The sequence below is a fragment of the Cyprinodon tularosa genome, unplaced genomic scaffold (genome assembly GCF_016077235.1).
Source record: "Cyprinodon tularosa strain WSP-4 unplaced genomic scaffold, ASM1607723v1 ctg5, whole genome shotgun sequence".
Taxonomy (NCBI): domain Eukaryota; kingdom Metazoa; phylum Chordata; class Actinopteri; order Cyprinodontiformes; family Cyprinodontidae; genus Cyprinodon; species Cyprinodon tularosa.
This window is the reverse complement of record NW_024039229.1, coordinates 1,212,397-1,239,539: the sequence shown is the minus strand read 5'-3', so window position 1 is coordinate 1,239,539 and position 27,143 is coordinate 1,212,397. Positions and strand designations below refer to the sequence as shown.

At 42.8% G+C, this 27,143-nt stretch overlaps 1 protein-coding gene across 4 annotated transcripts; it reads left to right on the top strand.

The window, feature by feature from the left end:
- On the top strand, positions 1–25,888 carry chd4a (chromodomain helicase DNA binding protein 4a). 4 transcript variants are annotated; one of them, XM_038302778.1, is made up of 41 exons: positions 1–262; positions 604–819; positions 5,087–5,199; positions 5,298–5,531; positions 8,483–8,601; positions 8,732–8,997; positions 9,076–9,206; positions 9,290–9,428; positions 11,311–11,480; positions 11,582–11,815; positions 11,924–12,127; positions 12,208–12,416; positions 14,783–14,914; positions 15,002–15,101; positions 15,250–15,441; positions 16,036–16,236; positions 16,321–16,458; positions 16,570–16,691; positions 17,398–17,571; positions 17,666–17,807; positions 18,183–18,314; positions 18,403–18,520; positions 18,876–19,000; positions 19,086–19,178; positions 19,270–19,408; positions 19,670–19,839; positions 19,933–20,110; positions 20,196–20,285; positions 20,438–20,529; positions 20,641–20,774; positions 20,863–21,007; positions 22,144–22,291; positions 22,378–22,487; positions 22,568–22,817; positions 22,922–22,978; positions 23,062–23,226; positions 23,295–23,403; positions 23,499–23,631; positions 23,886–24,081; positions 25,333–25,502; positions 25,581–25,598. In XM_038302778.1, exons 2-41 carry the CDS (start codon positions 759–761, stop codon positions 25,596–25,598), a joined length of 5,853 nt encoding a protein of 1,950 aa, XP_038158706.1. In that variant the 5' UTR covers positions 1–262; positions 604–758. The 4 variants fall into 4 exon arrangements, with proteins under 4 accessions (XP_038158706.1, XP_038158708.1, XP_038158707.1 ...); XM_038302780.1 differs by lacking the exon at positions 1–262 and having other exon boundaries at positions 759–819; positions 19,936–20,110; positions 25,581–25,888; XM_038302779.1 differs by lacking the exon at positions 1–262 and having other exon boundaries at positions 759–819; positions 25,584–25,888.
- The last annotated feature ends 1,255 nt before the right edge of the window (positions 25,889–27,143 follow it).

Genomic DNA, 27,143 nt, shown 5'->3' with positions numbered 1-27,143 from the left:
GCGTGTATATGTATGAGTGTGCATGCGTGTGCGGGGAATATTATGGGATGCCTGCCCCCTGATCTCTTTGTGTGTGTGCGCGCGAGGAAGAGAAAGAGGAGACGGCGTCGTGCGCACACGCTGCCACCAAAAATACGGAAATATATTTAAATTTTATGTAGACCGCTACCATCGGGAAAGACATCAAGATAAGAAAAAGAACATCCAAGTGTTAAATCAGTGGCAAATAGAGTGGAGTTACTGTTTATGGGAGCTGGAAGTTGTGAGTATTTCAGTTTTTGGGGGTTTGTGGGTTGATTTCAGTGAGGAAGAGGAGGCTGTGGTGGTCCAAAGGGGGGGTTTCTGGGTAGATATCAGCGCGTGAAGCGACTCGGTTCTGTTCGGGATCTTAAATCTGTCCAGCCGGTTCAGCTCCGGCTAGCACGCATGCTAATGGGACGGATGGTAATGATAGTGTAAGCTGATGGAGTGAAAGGAGATTTTAAAAAAATGAACTTCACAGGGGAATAAAGTTGGGTTTATTGTCTCGTGTGTTCAGTGATGTGCTTTTATCTTTTACAGGGTGTTTAATGAATCTAATGTTTTACTTCCGCTTTCTTTAAGGCTATTATTTTTGCTTTGTTAAAACTTGGCCCGGCTACGATCTGGACAGACTTCACACTGGGTCCGAACTCTGGATTATCCATCAACAATAACTTTCATTTAGTTAGCTAAACTCTTGGCTAACTTAAAAGGAGAAAAGTTTCCCGTCGTCCGCTATGTCTGGAAGTGAGGATGACAGAGATGATTATGGAGCCGCCGACGACCGCCTAATGCAAGGTAAGACGAGGTTCATTTGTTAGCCGCTAATGTTCACGCGCTGCTTCTTCTGTTTTTGACGCTCGCATCAATCATGCCGCGTTAGCTTAGCGCTAGCTTGCGCGTGCGGCTAACCGCGCGTAGCTTTCAACAGCAAACCTGGAACTGGGCGATTATCAAAGAACTCAAATAGTTTGACCCCCAGCTGTAATGAGAGGTTTGAAAGCTGATGGGTGTAGTGATGTGGTGTCACGCTGAAAAAAACCGGCATGTTCCCGGGGCCTAACATTAGCAAGCTGCCGGTATTTTTTTTTTTTTACGTGTCGATGACAAGATGGAGGCAGCCAGTTAGCTTGGAAGCTGGCGGATGACGTTCTGTGGCGCTCCCCTCCTCATAGCCGGCGCCTTCAGTTTGACTGGGAAAGGGAAAGTGCTCGTAATTATCCACAAAAAAAGCAACTTATTGAACATATTACGCGCGTGCTACTATATTTAATAACCTGGCTGCGGAAGATGGTGGAAGGGAAGCCACGTTGACACAAGAAGTGTTTGAGGCTCGGTGGATGGTCGTTTGGTGCATGGCGCGTGTTTTGAAGCTGCTTATGGAGAAATGTCTTGGGCCGTGAGTAGTGAGGAAACAGGAAGCGATTCTTGTGGGATGGAAGAGGGAAATAGTGACAATGAAGGTTGGAAAATAGCAACATCAAAAAATGAGAAAAAGCGGAAAAAACAGAGATCAGTTCAAGGGGAATCTAGTTCAGAACAATCCAGTGATGATCATTCCATACATTCCACAGCACAACAAAATGAATTCAAAGTCATATTCAAAGTCGTTAATCAGGCAGACTCTTTTACAAATTGGAATCCGGTTCACTTAACAAAAACCATCAATAAACTTGTCGGAGAAGTCAAAGGTGCCAGAATTCTGTACAGTGGAGACCTGCTAATTAACTGCAGAGACAGCGCCCAGCAAGGCAAAGCAATACGTATCAACAAAATTGACGGGATAAGAGTTCAGTGCAGCCTAATGGAGAACAAAAAGATCAGCAGGGGAGTCATTGGAGGAGTTCCTCTAAAAATTTCTGAAAAAGAGATTCTGGAAAACATAAGCGGTGCAAAAGTAAAAGAAGTAAAACGGTTAAAAACAACAAGAAACGGAGAAAGATCTGACAGTTTATCTGTGCTAATTAAATTCGAAGAAGAGCAATTACCAAGCAAAGTATTCATCGGTTACATAAGCTATAATGTCAAAATCTACAATCCTCCACCATTGAGATGTTTCAAATGCCAAAAATTCGGTCACGTTGCAGCAGTTTGTAAAGGGAAACAGAGGTGTGGAAGGTGTGCAGGAGAACATGAGTACGGAAAATGTGGAAAAGAAGCTAAAATAAAATGCTGTAATTGTGGTGGAGAACATACTGCTGCCTATCGCGGCTGTGAAGCAAGCAAAAGGTCTGAGGAAATTAAAAAAATGAAATTTGAGCTCGGAATAACCTACGCTGAAGCTGCAAAAAGGATCCCATCTCAGTCAGAAAAACCCAAACCTACAGTTCAACACACAGCAAATTCCAAACCTCTAGAGAAATCTCCAAAAATTAATGAAGACTCACTTATTGTTAAAAAGACAAATTTTGTTCTTTTCATGGTAGAAGTAATTAATTGTACTGCACAGACAACAAAAAAAACGGAAAAAATCAAAATAATAGTGAAGGCTGCAGAAAAATATCTGGACATTAAAGATTTGAACTGGGAGATGGTTGGAAGTATGATGGGAGGACCGATGGGACCATCAGAAACTGGCAGAGTTAAGATGACCTAGAGTAAATTAAAATTATATGGGCAAATGTGATTTAGTATTATGTTGGTTTAAGTTACACAGGTTTTTTTTTTTTTTTTTTTTTTTTTTTTTTTTTTTTTTTTTTTTTTTTTTTTGGGGGGGGGGTGAATCGTTTCCTGTTATCTTGCTTTACTCCATATCAGTTGGTGGCGGTAATGCACAATTCACAAGTCTGCCAACCGCCATAAAATCCCATAAGAAGAAGAAGATATTTAATAACCGTTGTGTTTCTCCAGTATGTTGTTGTTTACAGTTTGTTTTCAACGAGCAGCCGCAGCGTAAACAGCAGAACCTTGGAGAACAAAAAACGGTGCTGGCTCTATTTCAGCTGCAGCAGCCAGAGTAATCAATTATTTTATTAGAAAAAAGATTATAGTTTAATTTGAAACTGAATTAAAATGGAAATATGTAGTTTGTATTTAGGTTTCTCTCTCATAAATTTAAATTGTTTGAGATAATTTGAGTCTGAAACTGATTGCAACACTGGAGAATTGAAACATATTTTTGATTTTGGGGTCTGATCTGCAGATTCTGGGTTTAACTATCATATTCTAATTGCAGTAAAGCTTTAGAAAGATGCAGGATTTACAGCTGTGCACAAATAAAAAAATTCAAACGATTGAAAAGAATCAGGATTTAAGCAAATCCTTGAATTTTGATCCACTAAAGGTGCAGGAAGTAAAAACATTGGGTTAATAGATATTGTGTTTCTAGATCTCAGCTGAGGCCTCTTATATTTTCATGTTCATACTGTGCATATACTTTTTTTTTCTCCTAGGGATAAAGGTTTTTTCCTTTTACATAAAATCACAAATATCAGGCTAATTTAAGATGGTAAATTGCAGTGAGGTGTAAATAGCAGCTGTGGATTAAGTCAATATGTAAAAGGGGTTGGTAGGTTAATGAATAACTCCTGCAATCAGTTTTGAAGTCGATTGTTTAGGTTTCCGAATGTTGGGTAATATTTAAACATCTGAAGTTCCTTGATATCCACCATACTGGAGACATTTATTGGATGCTTTTTAAATCCTGAATTTGTGGCGCTTGTTCTTTAATTTTAAATCAGAGGCACTGTTTTGTTTTTTGTTTTCCTTAAGCAATGTACATCTACTTTATTTATTGTAAAGCTGTTTTAGTTAGTGGGGGGAGTGGCGGCCTCGTGGTTAGAGCATGGAGAATGGAATCCTGTGGTTGTGAGTTAGAGCCCCACTCCCACAGACATTCTGGGTCTTTTCACAAGACCCTTAACCCCACGCTGCTCCCTGGGCGCCCCACAATGGCAGGCCACTGCTCCCCCAGGGGATGGGTTAAATGCAAAGGTAAATTTCTCCAATATGAGATCAATTATTTAGTGATGCTATGTTACATATACACTGGAAACATCTAAATCTAAATAAGTCATTTTTTCTTAAAATAAGGCGTTTTTCTTGGATTGAGGAGGTAAAAGACATTTTGCCAATGGAACAAGACAATTTACACTTAAAATAAGAAAACGCAATTGCGTTGTCTTATTTCATGTGCATATTAACTAATTATTTTATTTTAAGAGTTACAATACTCATTCCATTGGCAAACTATCTCATTTAAATACTCAAAATAAGGATAAATACATTTAATGTAAGACACTTTTACTTATTTCTTGATCATTTTTCCAGTGTACAAAAAATGACATCAAAACAGTTTTTCCTCTTAAATATGAAGCTTTGGGCCATTGTTGTAAAAAAAAATGTAAATTAATAATAATAATACCGGTAATAATAAATGCATTTAACAGGGTGGCTTATTATGCTGCATGAAAATCTTTAACTTTTTCTAATTGGTAGATTAAGATGCTCTGGGCAACATTTAAATCTGTTGTTAGGCCTATAGGTTGATCTTGGTGAGTAATCCACAGTTAATTAATCTTTTTTCCTCCTGAAGGACTTCTAAAAGAAGGCTAAAGCTTTCTATGTACTTTGTTACAAACGAGGAATTTATTTTTGAGGTGGCAAGAACGAGAAGAAAGTTTTGCCTCGGAGAATTCATACTTGGCAAGAAGCTCAGCTGTCGAACTCACAGATCATCCACTGTCGCTGATGTCACAGCCGCAAAGGACAACAGCAACACACAGGCAGGGGGAGGCATTTATCTGACTGATTAGGAGGAAGACGAGAACGAAACGCATTCGATTACATAGAGGATGTATCCTACAAAAGCTCATATTTTCCCATTTTCATCTGATCTGAAAACTGAGCTGAAAGCTGCTTGTTTTCCTTCCGTGTGCCGACCGTGTCGGTTGTTTCAGTTGGCAAATTGAACAGCACTAAAAACGAGGCAGCATGTGACCTCTGCATCATCTTTATCAGGATATGCGACCGTGTCTCTCCTCTAACGATCACGCAGCCTGACTATGCTGACACGCTGTCTGTGCATCCTAACCCTGGAGTGTCTCTCTCCTGGCCTGGTTTTCAGATGATGAAGAGGAGGAGATCTCGGAGAATGAATCTCCCAAGGTGAAGAAGAAGAAGAAAAAGGCCAAGAAGAGCCGGGAGAGTAAGGGCAACAAGAGGAGGTCACGCAGAGAGGTAAGCAGCAGCTAAGAAGAAGAATGAAACTTTACTCTGAGATCATTTACTCCATGTTTTCTCTGCGTTTGCTGACTTCTGTGTTCATCTTATCCCAGGAGCTGGCGATCAGCTCTCCAGAGCCCATGGACATGGGTGGAGTGGAAGACGTGGAAGATACGGGCTCTGCCCAGCGCTCCGAAAGCGAAGGAAGCGACTACACTCCAGGACGCAAGAAGAAGAAGAAAGCCAGCGGTGGCAAAGAGAAGAAAAGGAACAGCCTTCCAGAAAGGAGCTCCAGAAGGAAAGAACCAGAGCCTGAAGAGGACGAGGATGATGATGACGATGACTCGGTGAGAAACAAGTTCATTATTTAAAGTAGATCCTGTAAAAATGGAATGCCTCCATCCCTTGTTTGACCACTCTTCATTTCAGACATATTTTTGGTTTCCTCTGAGGACACAGCGTCCACATCTCCTCTACAGTTTTTAGTAGCTGAGTATTAAATTTTATAAAGGGTGGCAGGAGCCCTGGGATGGTAGGTTTGAAGTTCCTATAGTTCATCGATTTCTTCTGATGCTTTCTGGGATATTCTGGCCTACTTCCTGTTGTCAGATGAGGCTGTGTTTAAGGGATTTCTGGCTTCTACAGATACGTCAGTAATCAGAGTTGAGTGATGCTCGTGTGATAAAGGATGATTGATTTGTGATCAGGAGGGAGGGCAGTTATGTTTACTTAAGAGATGAAATCTGTTAAACTTGGAAATATTTCAGATGATGAGTAAAAATGAGTGAAAAGAGAAATAACCTCATACTCATCGTGCTGCATATGTTTATACAGACGCCGGTAAACCACAGGGTAGAGGAGACCTGAAGGGGGAAATCCTTTTTATTTTTCTGCTACTTTATTTCTGATTCCTCCTTAAGCTTCAGGTGTGTACATCATATTCAGGTGTTCCTCAGACTCTCACTGGCGAATCACAGTTTCCCTAAACATGTTAGGATAATTTCTATTCAGTCTTCACAAAATAGCTGTGCGAAAACTTATTTTATCAAAAATGAAAAAGCATTGTTAAAAACACATCGCACTACTTGCACACTTGTCTCAGAGTTGGACGAAGATCCTTATCTGTGGAAGACTGTTTTTTGTTATTTTATTCTCTTAGTTTTTGTTTATTCGCTTGAAATGTAGTCTGTGTTTCTAAGAGGCGTCTTCTCTCTCTGCCCTCTGCGGGTCCCTGATGAGCACCTTCTGACTGCCTACCTGTAATGGAGTCCTGCGGTGTGACAAACATGAGCGATGCTCAAACAAAGAACAGGCTGGAGGATTTAGAACCTGGCGGCCAATAGGGGGCCTTCTTCTTAATGACAGTTATGCAAAAGGAGGAGGAGGGGAGGGGTGTGTGTGTGTGTGTGTGTGGTGGTGTGTGGGGGGGGGTGTAAAAGTGTGTCTCTGCGTATGTCTAGGATTGGTGTGTGAAAGATGTACATGCAGCATAATGTACTGTTTCCATGGCAACCTCGGTTTTAGCACTACAATGCATTCTTGACCCTTTTTCTTTTTGGTTAGAAGAACATTTTGATCATTCAGCAGAACCCCCCCACCTTTCGAAGCTGCACAGCCGCCGCCATCAAAGGCAGCTGCAGTGCATTATCTTAAGCTTTATCTGCGACTTTGCTGCCTGAGATGAACCTCTGTCCTTTACTGAAATAGCAGAAATGTTTCCTATTTATCTGTATTTAGAAACAAAAATCTGTTTGGATCGGAAGGCAAACATCCGGTCCATGATGGGAAAAGGTTTTATGAAAGTTATTTTCAACAGAAAATTTTTTCCCTTGTTTTATTATTTTTGTTTTTTCTTTATTATTATTTATTTTTTTAAAGGAACCTCTGACAGACATGAGCTAATATTGAGTTATCACTGCTCTGTACCCCAATACTGGGACCTGCTGTCAGAGTTCAGTTTTGAGCTGATGGTTCAAAGGTTGGTCAGAATCAGACTGGAACTGGAAATGTACTGATCTGGCTTTTCTTGCTGATACTAAATTCTGGTTTTCTTTCCTTGGACCTGCCGATTCAGACGGCTTTTCTTGTCTTTTTTTTTTTTCCTTTCCCACTGAATCCCCCCCAAAAACCATTTCCACAGTTAATGCAAAAAAAAAACTCTGTCCCCGTTTATGACTATTTTTGTAATACGCTCACACAAATGCATGAAACTGCAAAGTATCGGTCGATGCATTTTATTATCTAATCCCATCTTGTGTCTGATTGATTGGTGCACCTATATCAGGAGCTAATGTCTATTATGTGCTCTATTTAAACAGGGAAAGCAGAAAACACTGACTGTTTCAGATAACCAGCAGCTCAACATTGCCGCTGCTAAAATGGTGCACATATCACCATGCTATTTAGTGCAATTGGCTTTGAAAACATGTTGGTCTGTGTCAATTATTAAAGCGTTTGCTTGCTTGCTGGATGCTAATTTTAGAGGCTCTTCACTGGCCTCAAACTCTCTTGCATGCTAATCGGCTCTGGCGGAGACTCGGTCGTAACAAAAAGGCTACAGCTGATTGATCGTGCAAGCGGCCATTTGAAATGACTTTACTTAAAAAGTCTGCTGGTTCAAGATGAAGGTGGAAAAGCAGTTTATTGTGATGCACCCATGCCTTTGTTTTGAAAGCTACATATGCAGCGACCACAGCAGGTTTGAGAGGAAGTCGTAGTCGATCTTTGGTGGTAATTGGTGCACTAAAGATCTCTCAGATTTTCTTGAAGACATTAGGTTTATAGCTGTAGTTCTTTGGGCGCATTTAGATACTAGTTTTATTGAATATTAGTCATTGCCTAAAACTTATTAGCCTGAAAATGTTTTTAATGATTGGGGATTATCGTTTCTTTTGTTTATAATTGTTTTCCATCATTTGAACTATGAAATCTTTACAGAATATGTTTATGTGCACTTGTGTGTTGTTTGGTGCCTGGAATTAGCAGTTGGATAATGGGAATCTGATTTTAGGAGCTGGATTGTTATTTTCTTTCTTTATTTTTTTATTATTTAAAAGCTCCAGCCTCATATTGCCCATCCACCCCGACATTCTTCAATATCCTGTATGAGATCACTCATCTTTAAGTCTTTGAAGGAACAGATTTGCTGCATTGTTTTCCAGCTTTACTCACAGATAAGCGTTCCGCAGTAGAGCTAATACGGTTGCAAACATGACTGCATCACAACTTTTAGTTTACTCTGCAATTTGCAATCACTTGTTCAGGTTTGAATGATCTTAATGCCTTTTATTTCCTGCAGGAGCCAAAGTCGTCATCTCAGCTACTGGATGACTGGGGAATGGAGGACATCGACCATGTGTTCACTGAGGAAGACTACAGATCCCTGACCAACTATAAGGCCTTCAGCCAGTTTGTCAGGTAGGTTCTTGCCTCAGTTTACCCATAATATTGAACCGGTTCTACCGGAACTGTTTCCTCTGACTGTTCTCTCTGCTTATGCTGTAACTTGGGTGAGTTTGGAGGCTCAGACACAGTTCTGTCTTTTCAGGCCGCTTATTGCAGCCAAGAACCCCAAAATCGCTGTGTCCAAGATGATGATGGTTTTAGGGGCAAAGTGGCGGGAGTTCAGCACCAATAACCCTCTTAGAGGAGCCGCAGCCGCCAACGTGGCGCTGGCTACCGCTAACATACCAGCTGCTGTAGAAACCATGGTGGCAGAGGTCACGCCTGCAGCTGAGCCCCCGGCGGCCCCGGTCGAGCCTGTGCAGGCCCCGGCACCACCTCTCCGCAAAGCCAAGACCAAGGAGGGCAAAGGTACTGCTGTCAGTGCGGCGTTTGCCGACAGGTATTTGAATTTTCACTGACAGATTTGTTCATTTATTGGGTCTGCAGGTCCAAACGCCCGCAAGAAGTCCAAACCAGCACCAAAGCCGCAAGACAAGAAGAATAATGCCAAGACGAAGAAGGTGGCACCTTTAAAGATCAAACTCGGAGGCTTCAACAGCAAGAGGAAACGTTCTTCAGTACGAACCTTTCTCTCTAACACTGATCCTGGACATCCAGCGCTGGTATGAATGACCTTAACGATTGTTGATGGTGTGCGCAGAGCGAGGAGGACGAGCCCGATGTGGACAGCGAGTTCGAGAACGGCAGCATCAACAGCGTCTCCATCTCAGAGGGTTCCAACAGCCGCAGCAGCCGCAGCAAGAAGAAGCTCTCCAAGAACAAACCCAAGAGGAAGAAGGGTATTTTCATTTTTATTTTCAAAGCTATTATTTATTTAGAGCTTAGTATTATATCACAGTTGAATGAATACTAACTACAAATAAAGCAGCTGGTTGGAAACCGGAGGGGAGCCTGGTGAAGGGAAGGCATTAAAGAGCTGAGAGGAACCGAGAGAAATGAGCGGTACAGATGCTCGCATTAGTCACAGAGGCTGAGTCAGTGGAGGACGGCATGTTTAGAAGTGCAGCGTCTCCTCAGTTGCTGCCTGCTGAGGTTCCCTCTCAGTCTGCTAAATGGAGGGATTCTGATGGAGCGCTGAAGGAGGTCAAAGTCTGAGCACTGATGATGCCGTGAGAACATCCCAGCTGAAGTTGGTGGTTTATTAGTTATTTTAACATAATAATAATAATTGAACTGTGCGTGTTTTGGGAATAACAAAGTTTTCAATGCAGAGACATCAGGAGGATGTTGACTTTAGAGAGATTATTGAGAGATATTTTGGTGGTAAAAACCTTTATTGTCCTGTTTTTCAGGAAACCTTTTGTAGAAATAGAAGTGAATCATTGGTTGTTTTCCTATTAATCTGCAGCCAGATCAGTTAAAATGTTAGATGGTGGTAACAACCCTTCCAACTTGGGCTGAATGAATTTGTAGAACAACAAAATTGTGATTATTTTCAACCAATGTTGAGATTCTTATTTTGATTTTCTTTTGCATGAACCACAAGCAGGTAGTTGTTTCAGGACCATTGTTGCAAGATGTAACTGTGACACTATGTGAAAAAGTGCTTCTATTTGTATGTCTGGATTCGCAAGCTAGCTCCAAGTCTCTTTACCCCACTGTTTGGTAGCAAACAGCACTTTAACCATACTGCTGCTGTCTTGAAATGTGACGTAAATTGAGAGGCTCTGCCATTTGAATATTTTGTTTGGTTTGATTGCGATTATATTGCAAATGCAATTAAATTCAATTTCAATTCAGTTTATTTATATAGTGCCAATTCACAAAACGTCGTCTTAAAGCACTTTACAATTTAACCAGCTCATACAGTCAATTTGATTCAAAGTTTTCTATCTAAGGAAAACCAGCTGATTGCATTTACTCATTGGCTCGAAGGTAATCGCTCACACTAAACATGCTTGTAGCACGAGTGGAGAGGAAAAACACCCTTTTAACGGGAAGAAACCTCCAGCAAAACAAGACTCAGTGTGAGCAGCCATCTGCTGAGGCTGACTGGGGTTAAAGGAGACAGAAGCAGAGATACAGAAAAAGCAGAGATACAAAAGGCAACTGTAAACCAGCTCCACAGGTGGCCAGGAAACACACAGCCAGGCAGACGAGCTCCGAGTCAGCTCCCATGTCAGAGGAGGAAGAATAGAGTTTGAATGATGGAAAAGGGGTCCCTATGTCCTCCAGCAGTCTAAGCCTATAGCAGCATAACTATAGAGATAGCTCAGGATAACCTGAGCCACTCTAGCTATAAGCTTTATTAAAAAGGAAAGTGTTAAGCCTACCCCTTAAAATCATTGCCCAGACCTACTTCTAACAGTTTAGGTAACAGGTGGTATTTTGAATTTGCACTAAAAAGGAAATTTCAGCTCATATTTGCTAACCAGCCTTTGATGCTTCCATAGATCAGCTGGTTTCATTCTGTTACAAGGTGGCCTCCACTTTCTGCTGGGAGTGATGAGTTATTTATGAGTATTAGAACAACAGTGTTTGCATATGTGTGTTCTCATCTCTTTCTATTGTCAAAAACCACCATATTTATAGAATCCTTGGTGCTGGTCTGTAATGGACCCTTAAGTCTTTGGTTGTGATGCGACTAGATGGTAAATAAAAACTGACCACCTCCTCCTCAGCTGTAAAGTTTGAAATGTTTTATTTGTTTTCCTGCATCAGAAACGGAGGATGGTGATGGATATGAGACGGACCATCAGGACTACTGTGAGGTCTGTCAACAGGGAGGAGAGATCATCCTGTGCGACACGTGTCCCAGAGCGTACCACATGGTGTGCCTGGACCCAGACATGGAGAAGGCCCCGGAGGGTACCTGGAGCTGTCCGCACTGCGTACGTTTGTCCAACATTAAGCATATGTGTTTGGGTAACAAAAAAAAAAAAAAAACTACAAACAGGCCCTGACTGTGGTTTTTCTTTTGGCTCAATGATAGGAGAAGGAGGGCATCCAGTGGGAAGCCAGGGATGACGCCTCAGAGGGGGAGGAGGACAACGGAGATACAGGGGAGATGGAGGAGGATGACCACCACATGGAGTTCTGCAGGGTCTGTAAAGATGGAGGAGAGCTGCTGTGCTGCGACTCGTGCCCCTCGTCGTACCACATCCACTGCCTGAACCCCCCACTGCCTGAGATTCCAAACGGAGAGTGGATCTGCCCCCGCTGCACGGTGAGTGGGACACGCTTCTGGTGCTGATTCTGGATCAAATCAGCTTTTGTTATTTGGAATTTAATGCTAAGATATTCATGAACCTTCCTGTTTTTTGGTCATTTCTAGTGTCCACCCTTGAAGGGGAAGGTACAGAAGATCCTAACGTGGCGATGGGGTGACCCCCCTCCTCCCACGCCTGTGCCGCGTCCTCCAGACCTCCCCGCTGACGCTCCAGACCCCGCCCCACTGGCCGGCCGCTCTGAGAGGGAGTTCTTCGCCAAATGGTGCAACATGTCCTACTGGCACTGCTCATGGGTCACTGAGCTCCAGGTGTGTGAAGGACGAGGACCCCCCACCCCGCATGGAAACGAACGTTACCTCGTTTCTGATCAACTCTCTGTTCCACGCAGCTGGAGATAAACTGCCAGGTGATGTTCAGGAACTACCAGAGGAAGAATGACATGGACGAGCCCCCGCCCGTCGACTTTGGCGAAGGAGAAGAGGACAAGTTCCTGAAAAGAAAACACAAGGACCCCATGTATACCCACCTAGAAGAGAAATACCTCCGCTATGGGATCAAGTTTGAGTGGCTGATGATTCATCGCATCCTGAACCACAGGTCAGTTTACAGCAGTTTGCAAAAAGTTGGTATTGTTGCCTAGCGTTAGGAAAGCTGCTATTCTTAAATACACAGAGTTACAGCTGCTTTTGCCAGAAAAAATAATGATAGTTAACCGGGTAAGTGCTGTTGACTAACTGGGCTGCCCTCTTTATTGCTGGTGGCAACATGCTTTCGCTGCTTTTTCTGGCTGAAGAAATCAAAGGGTCTGGCTTTGTAGAGTCCGGATTGTTGGCACCAGCGGACAGTTATATTAGCAATGGACCAGAATATCCACCCAGAAATCCCAGTGGGTCAATTTTACTGTGATTGAGTCTAACTGGTAACTAGAGCCAATCAGCAAACCGAATAGCGAAGATAAAAACCGACAACAAATCATTTGACTTGTTCTCCATCTATTGCATCAAGACCCAGAACCTCAATGCATCAGATCGAGAGCATCGGCCCATAGGATCCATTTTAATGCACTTTTTGACTTTATTGAAAATCAGCTCAAGCATGGAGACTCTAGGGTGCAAGATATAAGGCTAAGGACAGTTTGCAGTGCATTAATTGTTGGCTAATATATTCCACCTATTATGTTATACACTGATGTAATATTTGTGGATGAAGACTCACAGCTAGCAAAAGCTGCTCTGCTCAGTATGCTGATGTTGGAGAGTAGGAAGCACAGAGTAGGAGGATGATGGACATAATCACACTAGATATGGTCATTTTAATATTTATTATCACTAAGATAATCCAGTGTCACGCAGCCCAAAAGGAACATGTACATAATGACATCATGGGGGACAGTTTGGTATTTTATGGTTGGGTTAAATTTGTCTACTTCCATCAAACTTTTCCATCCTGGTCCTTAGAAAAGTCGGATTTGATCCAAACTGTTTCTGTTTGTCAGAGAACCAATAAAGCAGGAATCTGTAGCAGCAGAGTGAGGCTGGGATGTTTAAGGTTAGATTAAATGAGAGGTTTTATGCTTTTAAAGATTGATATGAAGAGATGGGGAGTAACTAGTTACATTTACTTGAGTAACCTTTGGAAAAAAATGTATTTTACTGTACTTTTTACTTTACCTCTATTACTATCTGTGTGAGTCTATCACTTCTATTACATGAGTGAAATGTCTCATTCCTCTGTACATGTTAAACTGTAGATATGGGGCTGGGTGAATCCAATTTCTTGTTTATGGAAAAATGTGATTTTCAGAGTTACTTTAGTTCATCACTTTTTAAGTTTTACTTAATGATTATAGTGGCATCCTGATCCAATATTAATATCAAACATCTGTGCAATATTGGCCCAAAAAATATCGGATCATATCGGCCTTCATCTAAAAGTATTCAAAACTCTTTAGTTTAAAATGGCTTTGACCCATTAGTTAATATTTCGTGGGTTAGTTGTTTTCATACCTTTTGTTGTTGATTATTGTCTGTTTTAGTAAAAAGAATTGATAAAACCTTTTCTAACAATCTACAGTAGAAAATACCGAAAAGATGCATATATGATTCCTGCTAAAATCTGATCATATTGGTATCAGTCAATTCGTAAAGCTGTAATATCTGTAACTTAAGTGATGCCATTAGCTGCTAACATTTAGTCTGTTATATTTTCAATTGTTTAGAAACATGAATTGAAAAAAATGTTTTCGTATCTTGAACTCTGCTGCCCTTTATATTAAAAGTCCGCTTAAAAGAGGATGAATGAAATAAAGGCTAGTTTTTAAAAGCAATATATTTAATTTGTATAATATAAAAAAATTGGAAGGACAAAAATAAAGATGAGCATTAAAGGTGATGTTGCCCAGCCCTAAGTAGATTTTGTTTTTAGGAAAGTTCTTTATCTTTTCCTATCTTAAATGGATTAATTACTGCAGGAATAGTTTTATGCTAAAATTAAGATTTTTTTTCTGTCTAAATTTGTTATTTTGTAATTGTTTATTTAGTTGTATTTTTTGCAAAAAATGTCTAAAGTTTTTTTCATTATTAAATCTGATCTTAGCCAACAATTTCTCAGCATTTTTAAAGTACTTTTTACTCTAGTTATTTCTGGGATGATTACTTTTTACTTCATTAGGAAAATGTTACGGTGGTGTTAGTCTGGAGTAAAATTTGTTGGTACTCTACCCGGCTGTGTTAGTGGGCTACTTAAGTTCTGTTTTTAAGTCCTTCCAGCTCCGATTGTTCGTAGATAAAACTGACAGGAACCCATTATTTAGCTTCATTATAACCAAGGGTCGCTCACTGTTTTAAAGTGTTGTAAAGTTCAGAGAGTTAATTTTTTTTTCATGTAGTAATTGAATAAATTTGTGAATATGAGTCAGATGAATATTAACGGCAGCATTTTATTTTGTCCTTGTCGTTTTCCAGTGTGGACAGGAAGAACAACGTCCACTACCTGATTAAATGGCGCGAGCTGGCGTACGACCAGGCCACTTGGGAGTCCGAGGACATGGACATACCCGAATTTGACACCTATAAGGTGCAGTACTGGAACCACAGGTGAGATACCTTCATTCCAACCAATCCCTGGACATTTAAAGCACCCTGAAAGAGGCTCTGATCGGAGGAAACGTCTGTTTGTGTCAGAGAGCTGATGATGGGAGATGAAGGCCGGCCAGGGAAGAAGATCAAGGTGAAGGGAAGAGTGAAGCGGCCGGAGAGGCCCCCTGAGAACCCGGTGGTTGATGTAAGTAACTCAGCCAATGGTGGAGTGGACCCTCCATCTGCAGACACACTGGCTTCCATGACTGTCATGTTTATGAGAGGTTTTTAAATAATTTGAGTTAAAGCCATTCTGGTAAATTTTAGTAATCCTTTCTGGCTTCCCTCTGCAGCCGACCATCAAGTTTGAGCGTCAGCCGGACTACCTGGACAGCACCGGCGGGACGCTGCATCCATACCAGTTAGAGGGTCTGAACTGGCTGCGCTTCTCCTGGGCTCAGGGAACCGACACCATCCTGGCTGATGAGATGGGTCTGGGTAAGACGGTCCAAACGGCCGTCTTCCTCTACTCCCTTTATAAAGAGGTGAGAATGTGTGTTAAAATGTTTGGAGTAGGTTCAGTTCTTGCTGGTTTTAGCTGAGTTCATCCTTTAAGGTTCGGTTAAGTTGAGACTCTGTTGAATCAGAAGGTGTGTTTTCTGGTGTCCTATTGGTCAGACGCTTTTCTGCCATTTTGTGTCAGATATGGAGCAGTAAAAGGATACTTTCATGTGTGCAGCTGCTGCCACCTACAGTCGGGAGGTCAGATTGCACTTGTTAAGGCTCCAGTCACTGATGCATTTAAAAATTGATGTTTTTTTCTATATTAAGAGGAGAAAACAGACTTTCTATGAAGGTTTAAGAAGCCATAGATGAGGGCCTCAGATTTTTTCACCTACTCTAGGCCTCAAAATAGGCCTAAAATAATCAGTGTTATTTAAATAACTGCAACAAAATAATCTCGGATCTTCCAGGTCTAAAGAGGAGCAGTGGCTGATACTTTAAGTGATTGTAGAACCTGCAGTTAATTGGACAGTTTTTACGTGTTGAAATGTTCAGATTAATTGTGACTGTAGCTGTCAGACTAAGCAGGAAGTGATGAGTATGTAGAGGTCATACTAACACTGCCTCCTTGCCAGGGTCACTCCAAGGGGCCGTTCCTGGTCAGCGCGCCTCTCTCCACCATCATAAACTGGGAGAGAGAGTTTGAGATGTGGGCCCCCGACATGTATGTGGTGACGTACGTCGGAGACAAAGACAGCAGAGCCGTCATCAGGGAGAACGAGTTCTCCTTTGAGGACAACGCCATCCGAGGAGGGAAGAAGGCATCCAGGATGAAGGTCAGAAGACGAAGATGATGGTGGAAACATTGTCAGTTTCAGTGGAAGCTGAAGTTTCTTTTTTTCCCCCTTTTCCTCCAACAGAAAGACTCGTCCATCAAGTTCCACGTCCTGCTGACCTCCTATGAGCTGATCACCATCGACATGGCCATCCTGGGCTCCATAGACTGGGCCTGTCTGGTGGTAGACGAGGCCCACAGGCTGAAGAATAATCAGTCTAAGGTACGCCCGCTGGATTAGAGCCCAAATGTTTTCTGATTCCATAAACATGCAGCCATTTGCTGCTCACTTTAAAGCTGATGAAAACGCTTGTCTCTGCGTCTTTGGTTGCAGTTTTTCCGGGTGCTGAACAACTATCCACTGCAACACAAGCTGCTGCTGACCGGAACTCCTCTGCAGAACAACCTGGAGGAGCTTTTCCACCTGCTGAACTTCCTCACGCCTGAGAGGTTCAAGTAAGTCTGGCCTCTGCTGTATTTAAGCTTTTGATTACTGAGGTTTGGACCAGTAATAAACCAAGGGGGGGTAACACGGGAAAGTATTCACACCCTGTCAGGGATGCCCTGATCCAGTATTAAGAATGGATATCAGCCAAAAAGAACGAATATCCCGCATCTTTTCATTGTGATAGAAACACTCTGCTTTTTTAAGTCATGGGTTAATTTTACATGGGTCAGTTGTTTTCATACCTTTTGTCTTGGATTTTTTTCCCCCTGTTTTAATATAATTACTTGATCAAGCCTTTTCTAACATTATTTAGTATGAAATATTTAATAAAACCTGGTATGGTTTTTGCTAAAATCGTATTTGGTCAATATCTGTATTGTATCGACAATGACAACGTTGTATCGGGACACCCCTACGCCCTATTAGCTTTTCCGGAAGCTGTTTTATCACTTTACTACTAGCTTCAGCGCATCGATGGGATTTTAGATGAACTGGAGGCGACAGGAAAACGTTCTTCCACTAAAAGCATATCTGTCTGTCCTGCTTTCGTTCTATCTTTGTAGAGATATTAGCTACCCACCATTTTTTTATGCTATTACAGTCATTTAATCATTACTAAACTGAAAAATATTTACTTTTAAACTCTAAAGAGACTCTGGATCTAGTCATTGCTCCTCACTGATGAATTTAATCCATGTTTGTTTCAATCTGCAGCAACCTGGAGGTCTTTCTGGAAGAGTTTGCCGACATCGCCAAGGAGGATCAGATCAAGAAGCTTCACGACATGCTGGGTCCGCACATGCTCAGGAGGCTGAAGGCCGACGTCTTCAAGCACATGCCCTCCAAGACGGAGCTCATTGTCAGGGTGGAGCTCAGCCCCATGCAGAAGTTAGTCTGAGGAGCAGAGCCGGTGTTGGATGATCTCATCCAAGAGGGGCCAGAGTCCTAAAACTTTTTTCTTTTTTTTTCTTTTTTTTTGCAGAAAATACTACAAATTTATCCTAACGAAAAACTTTGAGGCCCTCAACACGAAAGGTGGAGGAAACCAGGTTTCTCTGCTCAACGTCGTCATGGACCTAAAGAAATGCTGCAACCACCCCTACCTCTTTCCTGGTGCAGCGATGGTACGGGCCGGGTGGTTTATATCCAGATATTCGCTTCCAGTTCTAGGTTTATTTCCAGCTGTTTGTATAAAATGTGACATTTGGGACAAGATTTGATTCAGAGGATCCTTTCTAATTATTGCATCGAAAGATAAAAACCGTTCAGCTCAAAGCATCCAGGTATTATTTGTGGTCCAGATCCAATAGATATGGGAGGGGCCAATGAGCCAGGAGAAACCCTGCTCTGTGCTCTGGAAGGATTTATTGATATTAACTATAGAAAAAAAACCCAAGACAGAAACTGGATCCTTCAGACTCCTTTGAAAAGTGATAATTGATTCTTCTTTTGCCAATTTTCTCTTGTTTTAAGGTCTTTTTATTTGTTGCACCAAACAGGAAGCTCCAAAGCTGCCCAATGGGATGTATGACGGGAGCGCTCTCACCAAGTCCTCTGGAAAACTGATGCTGCTGCAGAAGATGATGAGGAAGCTGAAGGAGGGAGGACACAGAGTTCTCATCTTCTCTCAGGTCAGAACCTTTACTAAATGCAGTGGAACAGGATCCAAATGTTTTAACGGCCTTTTTCAAACAAGCGGTTTTAACCTTTCTTTTTCAGATGACCAAGATGTTGGATCTGTTGGAAGACTTCTTGGAAAATGAAGGGTATAAATATGAGCGTATTGATGGAGGCATCACAGGCGGGATGAGACAGGAAGCCATCGATCGGTTTAACGGTGAGCTTTAGCGCCGGCTGGTGTTCAGAATTGGACCATTTTGGACCCGATCGGCACTAAGCAAACAGTGTTTAGTTTCTTGCTCAGTCAGAATGGAAAAAAATTAATTATTTGTGAGAAGCTAACTAATATAAACCGAATGAATTAGGTTTTCCTGACACATTTAAGTCTGTTGCTCATTTGGCTACAAGTCAGAGATTAAAGGAAGGCTGACGATAAACATTGTAGAGTTTACTGACTCAATGCTTCATGCCGTTTCCTTCACTAATGGAAAATTATTTTAATCTGATCATTTTTCTCTTTTGTTAATAAACAAATTGTTACCCTCATTCATTTGCTGCTTCGTTGCCCCCAGCTCCTGGCGCCCAGCAGTTTGCCTTCTTGTTGTCCACGAGGGCCGGAGGTCTGGGGATCAACCTGGCCACCGCCGACACCGTCATCATTTACGACTCGGACTGGAATCCTCATAACGACGTCCAGGTAGAGCCGAGTCACCTTCCCCTCCCCCCTCTCTGAATGTACAGGTGTTTTCAGGTAGTTGATGCGTTTCTCTCTCTGCACTCAGGCCTTCAGCAGAGCTCATCGAATCGGTCAGAACAAAAAGGTGATGATCTACCGGTTTGTCACCAAGGCCTCTGTGGAGGAGAGGATCACTCAGGTAACTGAGAATTCAAGTTTTTATTGCCGTTGGAGAATTCGACCATTAGCTCCCTGATAACATCATAACCTTTGTACCTCGCTGGTTTCAGGTAGCCAAGAAGAAGATGATGTTGACTCATCTGGTGGTCCGACCCGGCCTCGGATCCAAGACGGGCTCCATGTCCAAACAGGAGCTGGATGACATTCTGAAGTTTGGAACAGAACAGCTCTTCAAGGATGACGGAGAAGGTAAAGATGGGTTTGTGTTCGTGGATGGAGCTACGTTTGGGGAAAGTCTGGGATTTACAGGTCTGGATTTTTATGGATTATTGAAAATCTGCTTCAGTTCCAACATCTATTTTCATTGCTTTTGTTTAGCTGTTCATAGAATTATGGATAAATTATTTTTTTTAATATTTGCATAAATATAGTCTTTATTTTGAGCCTAAACTTTAATCTGTCTTTAAAGGCTGGGAATTTCTCTGATTAAAGCGGCATGTTTGTCCTCAGGTGAGAACAAGGAGGATGACAGCAGCGTCATTCATTACGACGACAAAGCCATCGAGAGACTGCTGGACAGGAACCAGGACGCCACCGACGACACGGAGCTGCAGAGCATGAACGAATACCTGAGCTCCTTCAAAGTGGCTCAGTATGTGGTCAAAGACGAGGAGGAGGAGGTGAGTCTGCGGCCAGCCGAGTGGTCGGAAAATTCCCTCAGTCCGCTCCTGTTTTCTCAGTGCTGAGTCCTGACCTGCTTTTCTGCTGCTCAGGAGGAGGAGGTGCAGAGAGAAATCATCAAACAGGAGGAGAGCGTCGATCCAGACTACTGGGAGAAGCTGTTACGGCACCATTATGAGCAGCAGCAGGAGGACCTGGCCCGCAACCTGGGGAAAGGCAAACGCATCCGCAAGCAGGTCAACTACAATGACGGCTCACAGGAAGACCGAGGTATGACTTCCTGTAACGACGCACAGAGGGATGTTGAACAATGACGGTTTCTTAAAAATAATTTTTTGCTGTTTCTGTCTGAAAGCTGATTGGCAGGACGACCAGTCGGACGGACAGTCGGATTACTCTGTGGCATCTGAGGAGGGCGATGAAGACTTTGATGAGAGATCAGAGGGTAAGAAAGTTTTAGGACTCATAAATTGTGGCGTTTCTGAACTAAAATGAAAGAATAAACGTCCCATAAGCAGGATAAAACATCTCAAACTCTATCACTTTGATGAAATAGTCGCGTACCTCTCAGCCGATGAATCCGTTTCTTCTCTGCAGCCAACTCTCGCAGGCCAAACAGGAAGGGCCTGAGGAACGACAAAGACAAACCACTGCCCCCCCTGCTGGCCAGGGTCGGAGGTAACATTGAGGTGAGCTCCATAGACCGATCCAGTGCAAACCTTTCCAAATGCAACACATTGGCTGGTTTAGAACCAAATCCGTCCCTAAAGCCACACTGAGCCTCCCGCTGTGTTTTTCAGGTGTTGGGTTTCAACTCTCGGCAGCGGAAGGCCTTCCTGAACGCAGTGATGCGTTATGGGATGCCTCCACAGGACGCCTTCACAACCCAGTGGCTGGTCCGAGACCTGCGGGGGAAATCCGAGAAAGAATTCAAGTAATTCACTTTAACATGGCACTTTGGGACGCTGTCTTTGGGAAAATAGTGAGTTTTCTCACTCCTGTGGTGCTTGTTCTCCCATCAGGGCCTACGTGTCTCTGTTTATGCGCCACCTATGTGAGCCCGGAGCAGACGGGGCTGAAACCTTTGCAGATGGCGTCCCTAGAGAAGGGTTGTCACGGCAACACGTCCTTACTCGCATTGGGGTCATGTCCCTTATTCGCAAAAAGGTAGGTTTTATTTTGTCATTGTACGTTGCAATAAAGGTCACAAACCTACATATATGGTTATTAAAGGAGTAGATTACAGCATCCTTCATGATGACAAGGCAACAGTAACCTTAGCTTGTTTAAATCTGTTTATTTATATAAAGCAATATATTAGGACCCTTTGAAACATCTTATTTAATTTGCCCAGACAGATCGGTAAACAGTTTTCTGTCTAAGGATACCCAGCTGATTACATCCAGTCACTAACATTGCAGGATTCACTTATCCTGGTTGAGCGTGTTTCTACAGTAGGCATTCACTGACATTGTGTCCTGGACTCTGCAGCAATCCCTACAGCATGCATACATCTATAAATATTTAGTCTGTTTAATAAGGTAACCCTAAAATAGCTCCATGGGTGACTTTGTCTAAGAAGGAGACAACTGAGCAGACAAACCTCTGAGCAGGATTTCATGTCAAAGGGATGAAACAGAAGCTATTCACAGTAAGATCTGAGCCAATAGCTTAGGCTCAAAGAGAAACAGGAGTAAACACTGACAAGAGAAGCACTTGTATAGGGCAGACCACCGCCAAGGAGCACATTTTCTCCCTCATTGTGACTTAAACCTATATCTAAAAACTCACACAGGATCTGGAGCTTTATGAAATTATAATGAATTGTTCCTTGGAATGAGGCGCTCTGCTAAAAGTTTCCTAGACAGAAGCACGGCATGTCCGCAGCCTCTGGTGTCTCTTCTGCTCTCACCTTTTTTTATTCGCTCTAGTTCTTCTTTGATCATAAGATCAAGACTTTCAGTGAGGCATGGCTCACTCTTTTGTTCTTTTCTTTTTGTCTTCAGCATATTTCTGTCACTGCTGCCACTCTCTGGAACTGCTTGTTCTGCCAAATAATGTTAAAAGATCCTTAAATAAAAATCCAGTGTCCAGTGCTTCTGATCTTGATCATCACCAAAATGTAATGTATAGTTGCCTGATATGAGCCCGGAGGAAAAGGCAGATTTTTGTTTACTGAATCTTTTTTTGGTTGTTGGTTGAACAGTTGTGGATCTTTATCCTGCTGGATGAGCCAATGATGAACATGAGGTGTATTCCAGAATCAGGCCCGTATAAAAAGATGCTGTTTGTTTCCCCTCCAGGTCCAGGAGTTTGAGCATGTTAACGGCCAGTGGTCCATGCCCTGGATGGCCGACCTGGAGGAGAACAAGAGGGCTCAGCCGGACTCTCCAGGGAAAACCCCGTCTACCGGGACCCCCGCCGACACTCAGCCCAACACTCCTGCTCCTGGTACTTTGCTCGCTGCGTTGTTTCACATCTGTCGGCCTGAAGGGGGAAAGTGCGGCTGAAATCTAAGGTGGTGTCTCTGTTTCTAGCTGAAGACGCTCCGAAAAATGAGGAGGCATCAAAGGAAGGCGAGAAGGAGGCGAAAAAAGAGGGCGAGGCGGAGAAAAACGGCAAAGAACCGGTTAGCGCCAACAATGAGGTACAGATGTTTGTAGGTGTGAGTTTAGACGGGGAGAAACGGGTGAGAAGACTTGGATTTAATCTCTGCATGATGCGCAGGTGATCGCCATCCCAGACGAGGAGGAGAAGAATCCTTCAGCAGAGCAAGAGAAGAAAAACGGCGACGAACCGATGGAGACGGACAAGCCGAGCAACGGAGAGGCCGAGAGCGTGAAGGAGAAGGAGGGGGAGGCAGAGAAGGACGGAGAGGGGGAGAAGAAGAGTTCAGAGGGAGGAGAGGAAAGCAAACCATCTGCAGACGCAAAGACGGAGGCTTCAGAAGGCAAATCTGAAGAGCCCGAGGTCAAAGGTCAGATTTACAATGATGCCTTATAGCATTTAGTTTTATTTCAATAGGATTTAATTCTGATTAGGTTTCAATGTGCAGTTTATCAGCATGTTTTTATTCTACAGGAGAAGACAAGAAGGAAGAGAAGATGGACACCACGCCGCCCACAGAGGAAAAGAAAGGTAGCGCTCCAGTCGTTGGATCTCTGACTGTTGGCCGTCCTGTTAACATCTTGCTAATGACTCCTCCTCTCTGTGTCTCCCAGATGTGAAGGACGAGAAAGAAGCTCCAAAAACAGAGGAGGCGTCCAAACTGCAGAACGGAGACGGCAGCAAAGAGGGCGTGGCTTCCACCGCCAGCGGAGTGAGCGAGGAGAAGAAGAAGGCTAAAACTCGCTTCATGTTCAACATCGCTGACGGAGGTTTCACAGGTGCAGACAGGAACACGAGTCACCCCTCAGAGTCAGTTTCCAGTTGCTAACGACTCCTTTCTCTGCAGAGCTCCACTCTCTGTGGCAGAACGAAGAGCGCGCCGCCACCGTCACCAAAAAGACCAACGAGATCTGGCACCGTCGTCATGACTACTGGCTGCTGGCCGGCATCATACAGTATCCTTTCCTAGATTGCTTTTTTTGTAGTTTGACCAGAGGGAGTTGAGTTTCCACGCTGCGTCTGTGGTTCTCCTGACCGATGCTTCCTTCAGACACGGCTACGCCCGCTGGCAGGACATCCAGAACGACGTGAGGTTCGCCATCCTCAACGAGCCATTCAAAGGGGAGATGAACAGGGGCAACTTCCTGGAAATCAAGAACAAGTTCTTGGCTCGAAGGTTCAAGGTAGGAAATGTTTGATGGATGAGACGCTTCTCTCATGTTCTCTTCGTTCATCTCTGCTCCAAATGAAACCACCCCATCCTCCATTTTTCCATCCGCCCATCTCTGTCCATTTAGACCTGATGTTAATCCATACTTCCATTTCTAGTTTCCTTCATCTCTCCCGTCCATATTTCCTCCATGCTCTGACAGTTGTATCAAACATCTGAGGTGTGGGAAAATATTTAATAGGAACCAACCTCTCATTCCCCCTGCAGTTGTTGGAGCAGGCGCTGGTGATCGAGGAGCAGCTGCGCCGCGCCGCCTATCTCAATATGTCTGAAGATCCCTCCCACCCCTCCATGGCGCTCAACACCCGCTTCAGTGAGGTGGAGTGTCTGGCTGAGTCCCACCAGCACCTCAGCAAGGAGTCCATGTCCGGGAACAAACCGGCCAACGCCGTCCTGCACAAAGGTAGAGCGAACAGCAGAAGGTTGTGACTAAATGGTATTAATGGGTGTGTCCTAGTTCTGGGGTTCACATCTGTAGACCGATGACATCACAGCGCTGCGACACAGGCTGTCCACATCCCCAGATCCTCATTAGGATCCTTTAAATGCAGCCAACAGAGGCAACATTTATATATGCAGATAAAAATGATCCATCAGGAGTATCTTATTGGACACCATTTCCCATGATTCAGTGTGGGTTGGAGCAGATTGGCAAAGTTTGGGCAGCGGTGGCAACATTTTCTAGTAAATAAACGTAAGATATTTTTAAGCGAGAATGTGTGTTAGTTAAATATCTACTCTGTTCATTAACGAACCTTCCTACGGTAATTAAAGTTTCACATTTCTCAGCTTCAGCTCCTTATTCTCGGCCAAGAGCATTGAACCTATCGCTGGGCGGAAGTTAATTCCGTCAGATAATATCAGTTTGCTCATGTTTGGCTAATTCAAGACTGTTCTGTTTTTTCTATGAATTTTTAAAATAAAATTAGGCCCAAGAACTCGCATTTTAATGAATTTTACTGGAGGATGAGATAAATAATTACTGTAGGTCATCTTCACGCCTGCAGCCAGGGGTGCTACTCAATTTCTTTTTTTTTCTTCCCATTCAGTGGGTTAAAATTAACGTCATGTTTATCGATCTGATTTTACTTTCCAAATACCTTCTATGCAAACATTTAAGAGTTATTAATTTCCAATAGACTCGTATATTTTTCAGAATTTTTTTTTCTGTAGCTCTTTAAAAAGCATTAAAATAATGAAGGCATTTCCTGTTTTCTGGGATCTCTATTAAAAAGGAAATAAAGACGCCTTATCTTCATCTAAGTGATAAATTATGAAAATTTTACCTTAACTTTTCTTACATGGCGATTATTGCACTTTTTTTTCTGTTGTCATTCCAATGAAGCCTTATTAATTTGTTTTCTAAGATTTTTCTCAATTGTTTTCCTTTGATTAATAACATGTATAGCAGATTAAACTATATAAAAAGATAATGTTCAGACTGTATAGTTCTTTGCCTCATGCCCCGTTGCTAGGAAACGAAAGTTGCCTGACTGCTGCTGAAGGTTAGACTGTCCTTATTCATAGCTAATCACTTTAGACCTTCATTGTTTAGGACACACCTAATGTATGTTTTTCCTGGAGAGCTGCTGGTTCTGGATCCGATGCAAACCTGTTGGAATGACACGGACTCTTTGATTGGTTTGCGTTTCAGTGCTAAAGCAGCTGGAAGAACTGCTGAGTGACATGAAGGCAGATGTGACCCGCCTACCGGCAACCATCGCCCGGATACCGCCGGTCGCTGTCCGGCTCCAGATGTCAGAGAGGAACATCCTCAGCCGCCTAGCGAGCCGAGGACCCGAAACACAGACCCAGACGCAGCAGGTAGTGAAGCATGCGGCTGACTGTCTAAACGTGTCTGATGCTCGCCTGCGTTGCTCTAATCTGTCATTGGTTTTCCAGCAGATGCCGCAGCAGTAGATCGTCTGGAACCCCGCCGCCTCACATCAACATTCCTGATTGGTGCACAGCAGAACGACGGTCAGCGCGTCCCGAACCTGAAGCCGCGTCCTGCTTCACTCTTCACCCATAAACGGACTGTTCTCTGGGGGATCAGATCTCCTTCCTGTCCAAAAAATTAGGCTGTGGACAGAATTTTTTTTATATTGTTTTTCCCTCTTTTTTTTTCAATTTCTTTATTAATATTATTGATATAATGTTATTATGATGGTTTTTTGGGACCTAAATAAAAAATGTACAAAAAAAAAAAAGTGTTTCATCAGTTCTGGACGGAGGTCCTACTGAAAGTTTTAATGGCATGACGTTTTTGGTGAACCTCATGATCAGAAAAAAGAAGACTACAGTGCTGGGATGGAAATAAAAAAAGGGTTTTAAATGAATGTTCAAAGCCATGTTCCTGTACAGAATATAAAAACAGGCCCATGCGAAGTTGAAGGCAGATTGCAAGATGCTAAAAGCAGTTTCTGGAAAAACAAATGTAAACAAAGGACCTACAGAAGGCTGCTGTGGTCTGTTATAGAGATGTGTAAAAAGGAAAACTCCTTTCTGAGAACATGGATGATTGAGAACAGAATCATTTCCCATCAGCTTTATTTTAATTAAATATATTCTCCTTGGACAAATAGAAAATATCTGCTGCTAGAGGAGGTAATAGGAATTTCCTTGAGTTACTCTCTTCCCACTTTATCATTTCTGAGGTATTTCACATTATGAATGATCATCTGAAAACATAGTCTGACCAGAGACTCCCAACTTATTTCTCTGCTTAACTAGTAACAATTCAGGAAAAAAAATGTCAGCACCTGAAATTAGGGGGAAAGGCAAACAAAACTTTGATATTTTGCAGTTTTAGTCTGGTTGTATAATTTCTTTAAGAAGGGAAAAGTTAAAAGTATGAACAAAAGGTGCTGATCAGCTGCTGGAGAGCGTTCAGGATTAATCAATAATCTGCTGATCATATTGGGTGATTAGATCCCATATACTGTAACAAACGCTGTTTAAAAAAAGGACTGATGGAAAATCTTTTCTCTCATTAAATCTAACAGTTGTAGATCAAATAGGATTACCAACAAATTTCCTCTTGCTAAATACCAAAATAATCAGAACTTTTTTTCCTTATTTGGGTTGGATTAGAACAGAACAGATGTTAAATGTTGACATTTCCAACATTTTAGAGACACCCTCTGGAGTTTGGTGCTGTTGAGCACCTCTACAGCTGAGCCTGAAGCAGTGGAGCGTGGATAGGTTCTCAGTTCTTCCTGAAGTCGACGATCTCCTTCGTCTTCTCCACCTCCAGGATCAGGTTGTTATCTCTGTACCAGCTGCTCCGTCTCCTCTCTGCAGTCCTGTTCGTTGTCATCTCTGATGAGGCCCACCGCCATGGTGTCATCTGCAAACTTCATGTGATTGTTGGTGAACCTGGGGATGCAGGTTATGATAAAGGCTGCGCCTAAATAGATGCAACATAAAGTGAGGATTCAAAGAGCTTTGGCTTTGCTCATAAGG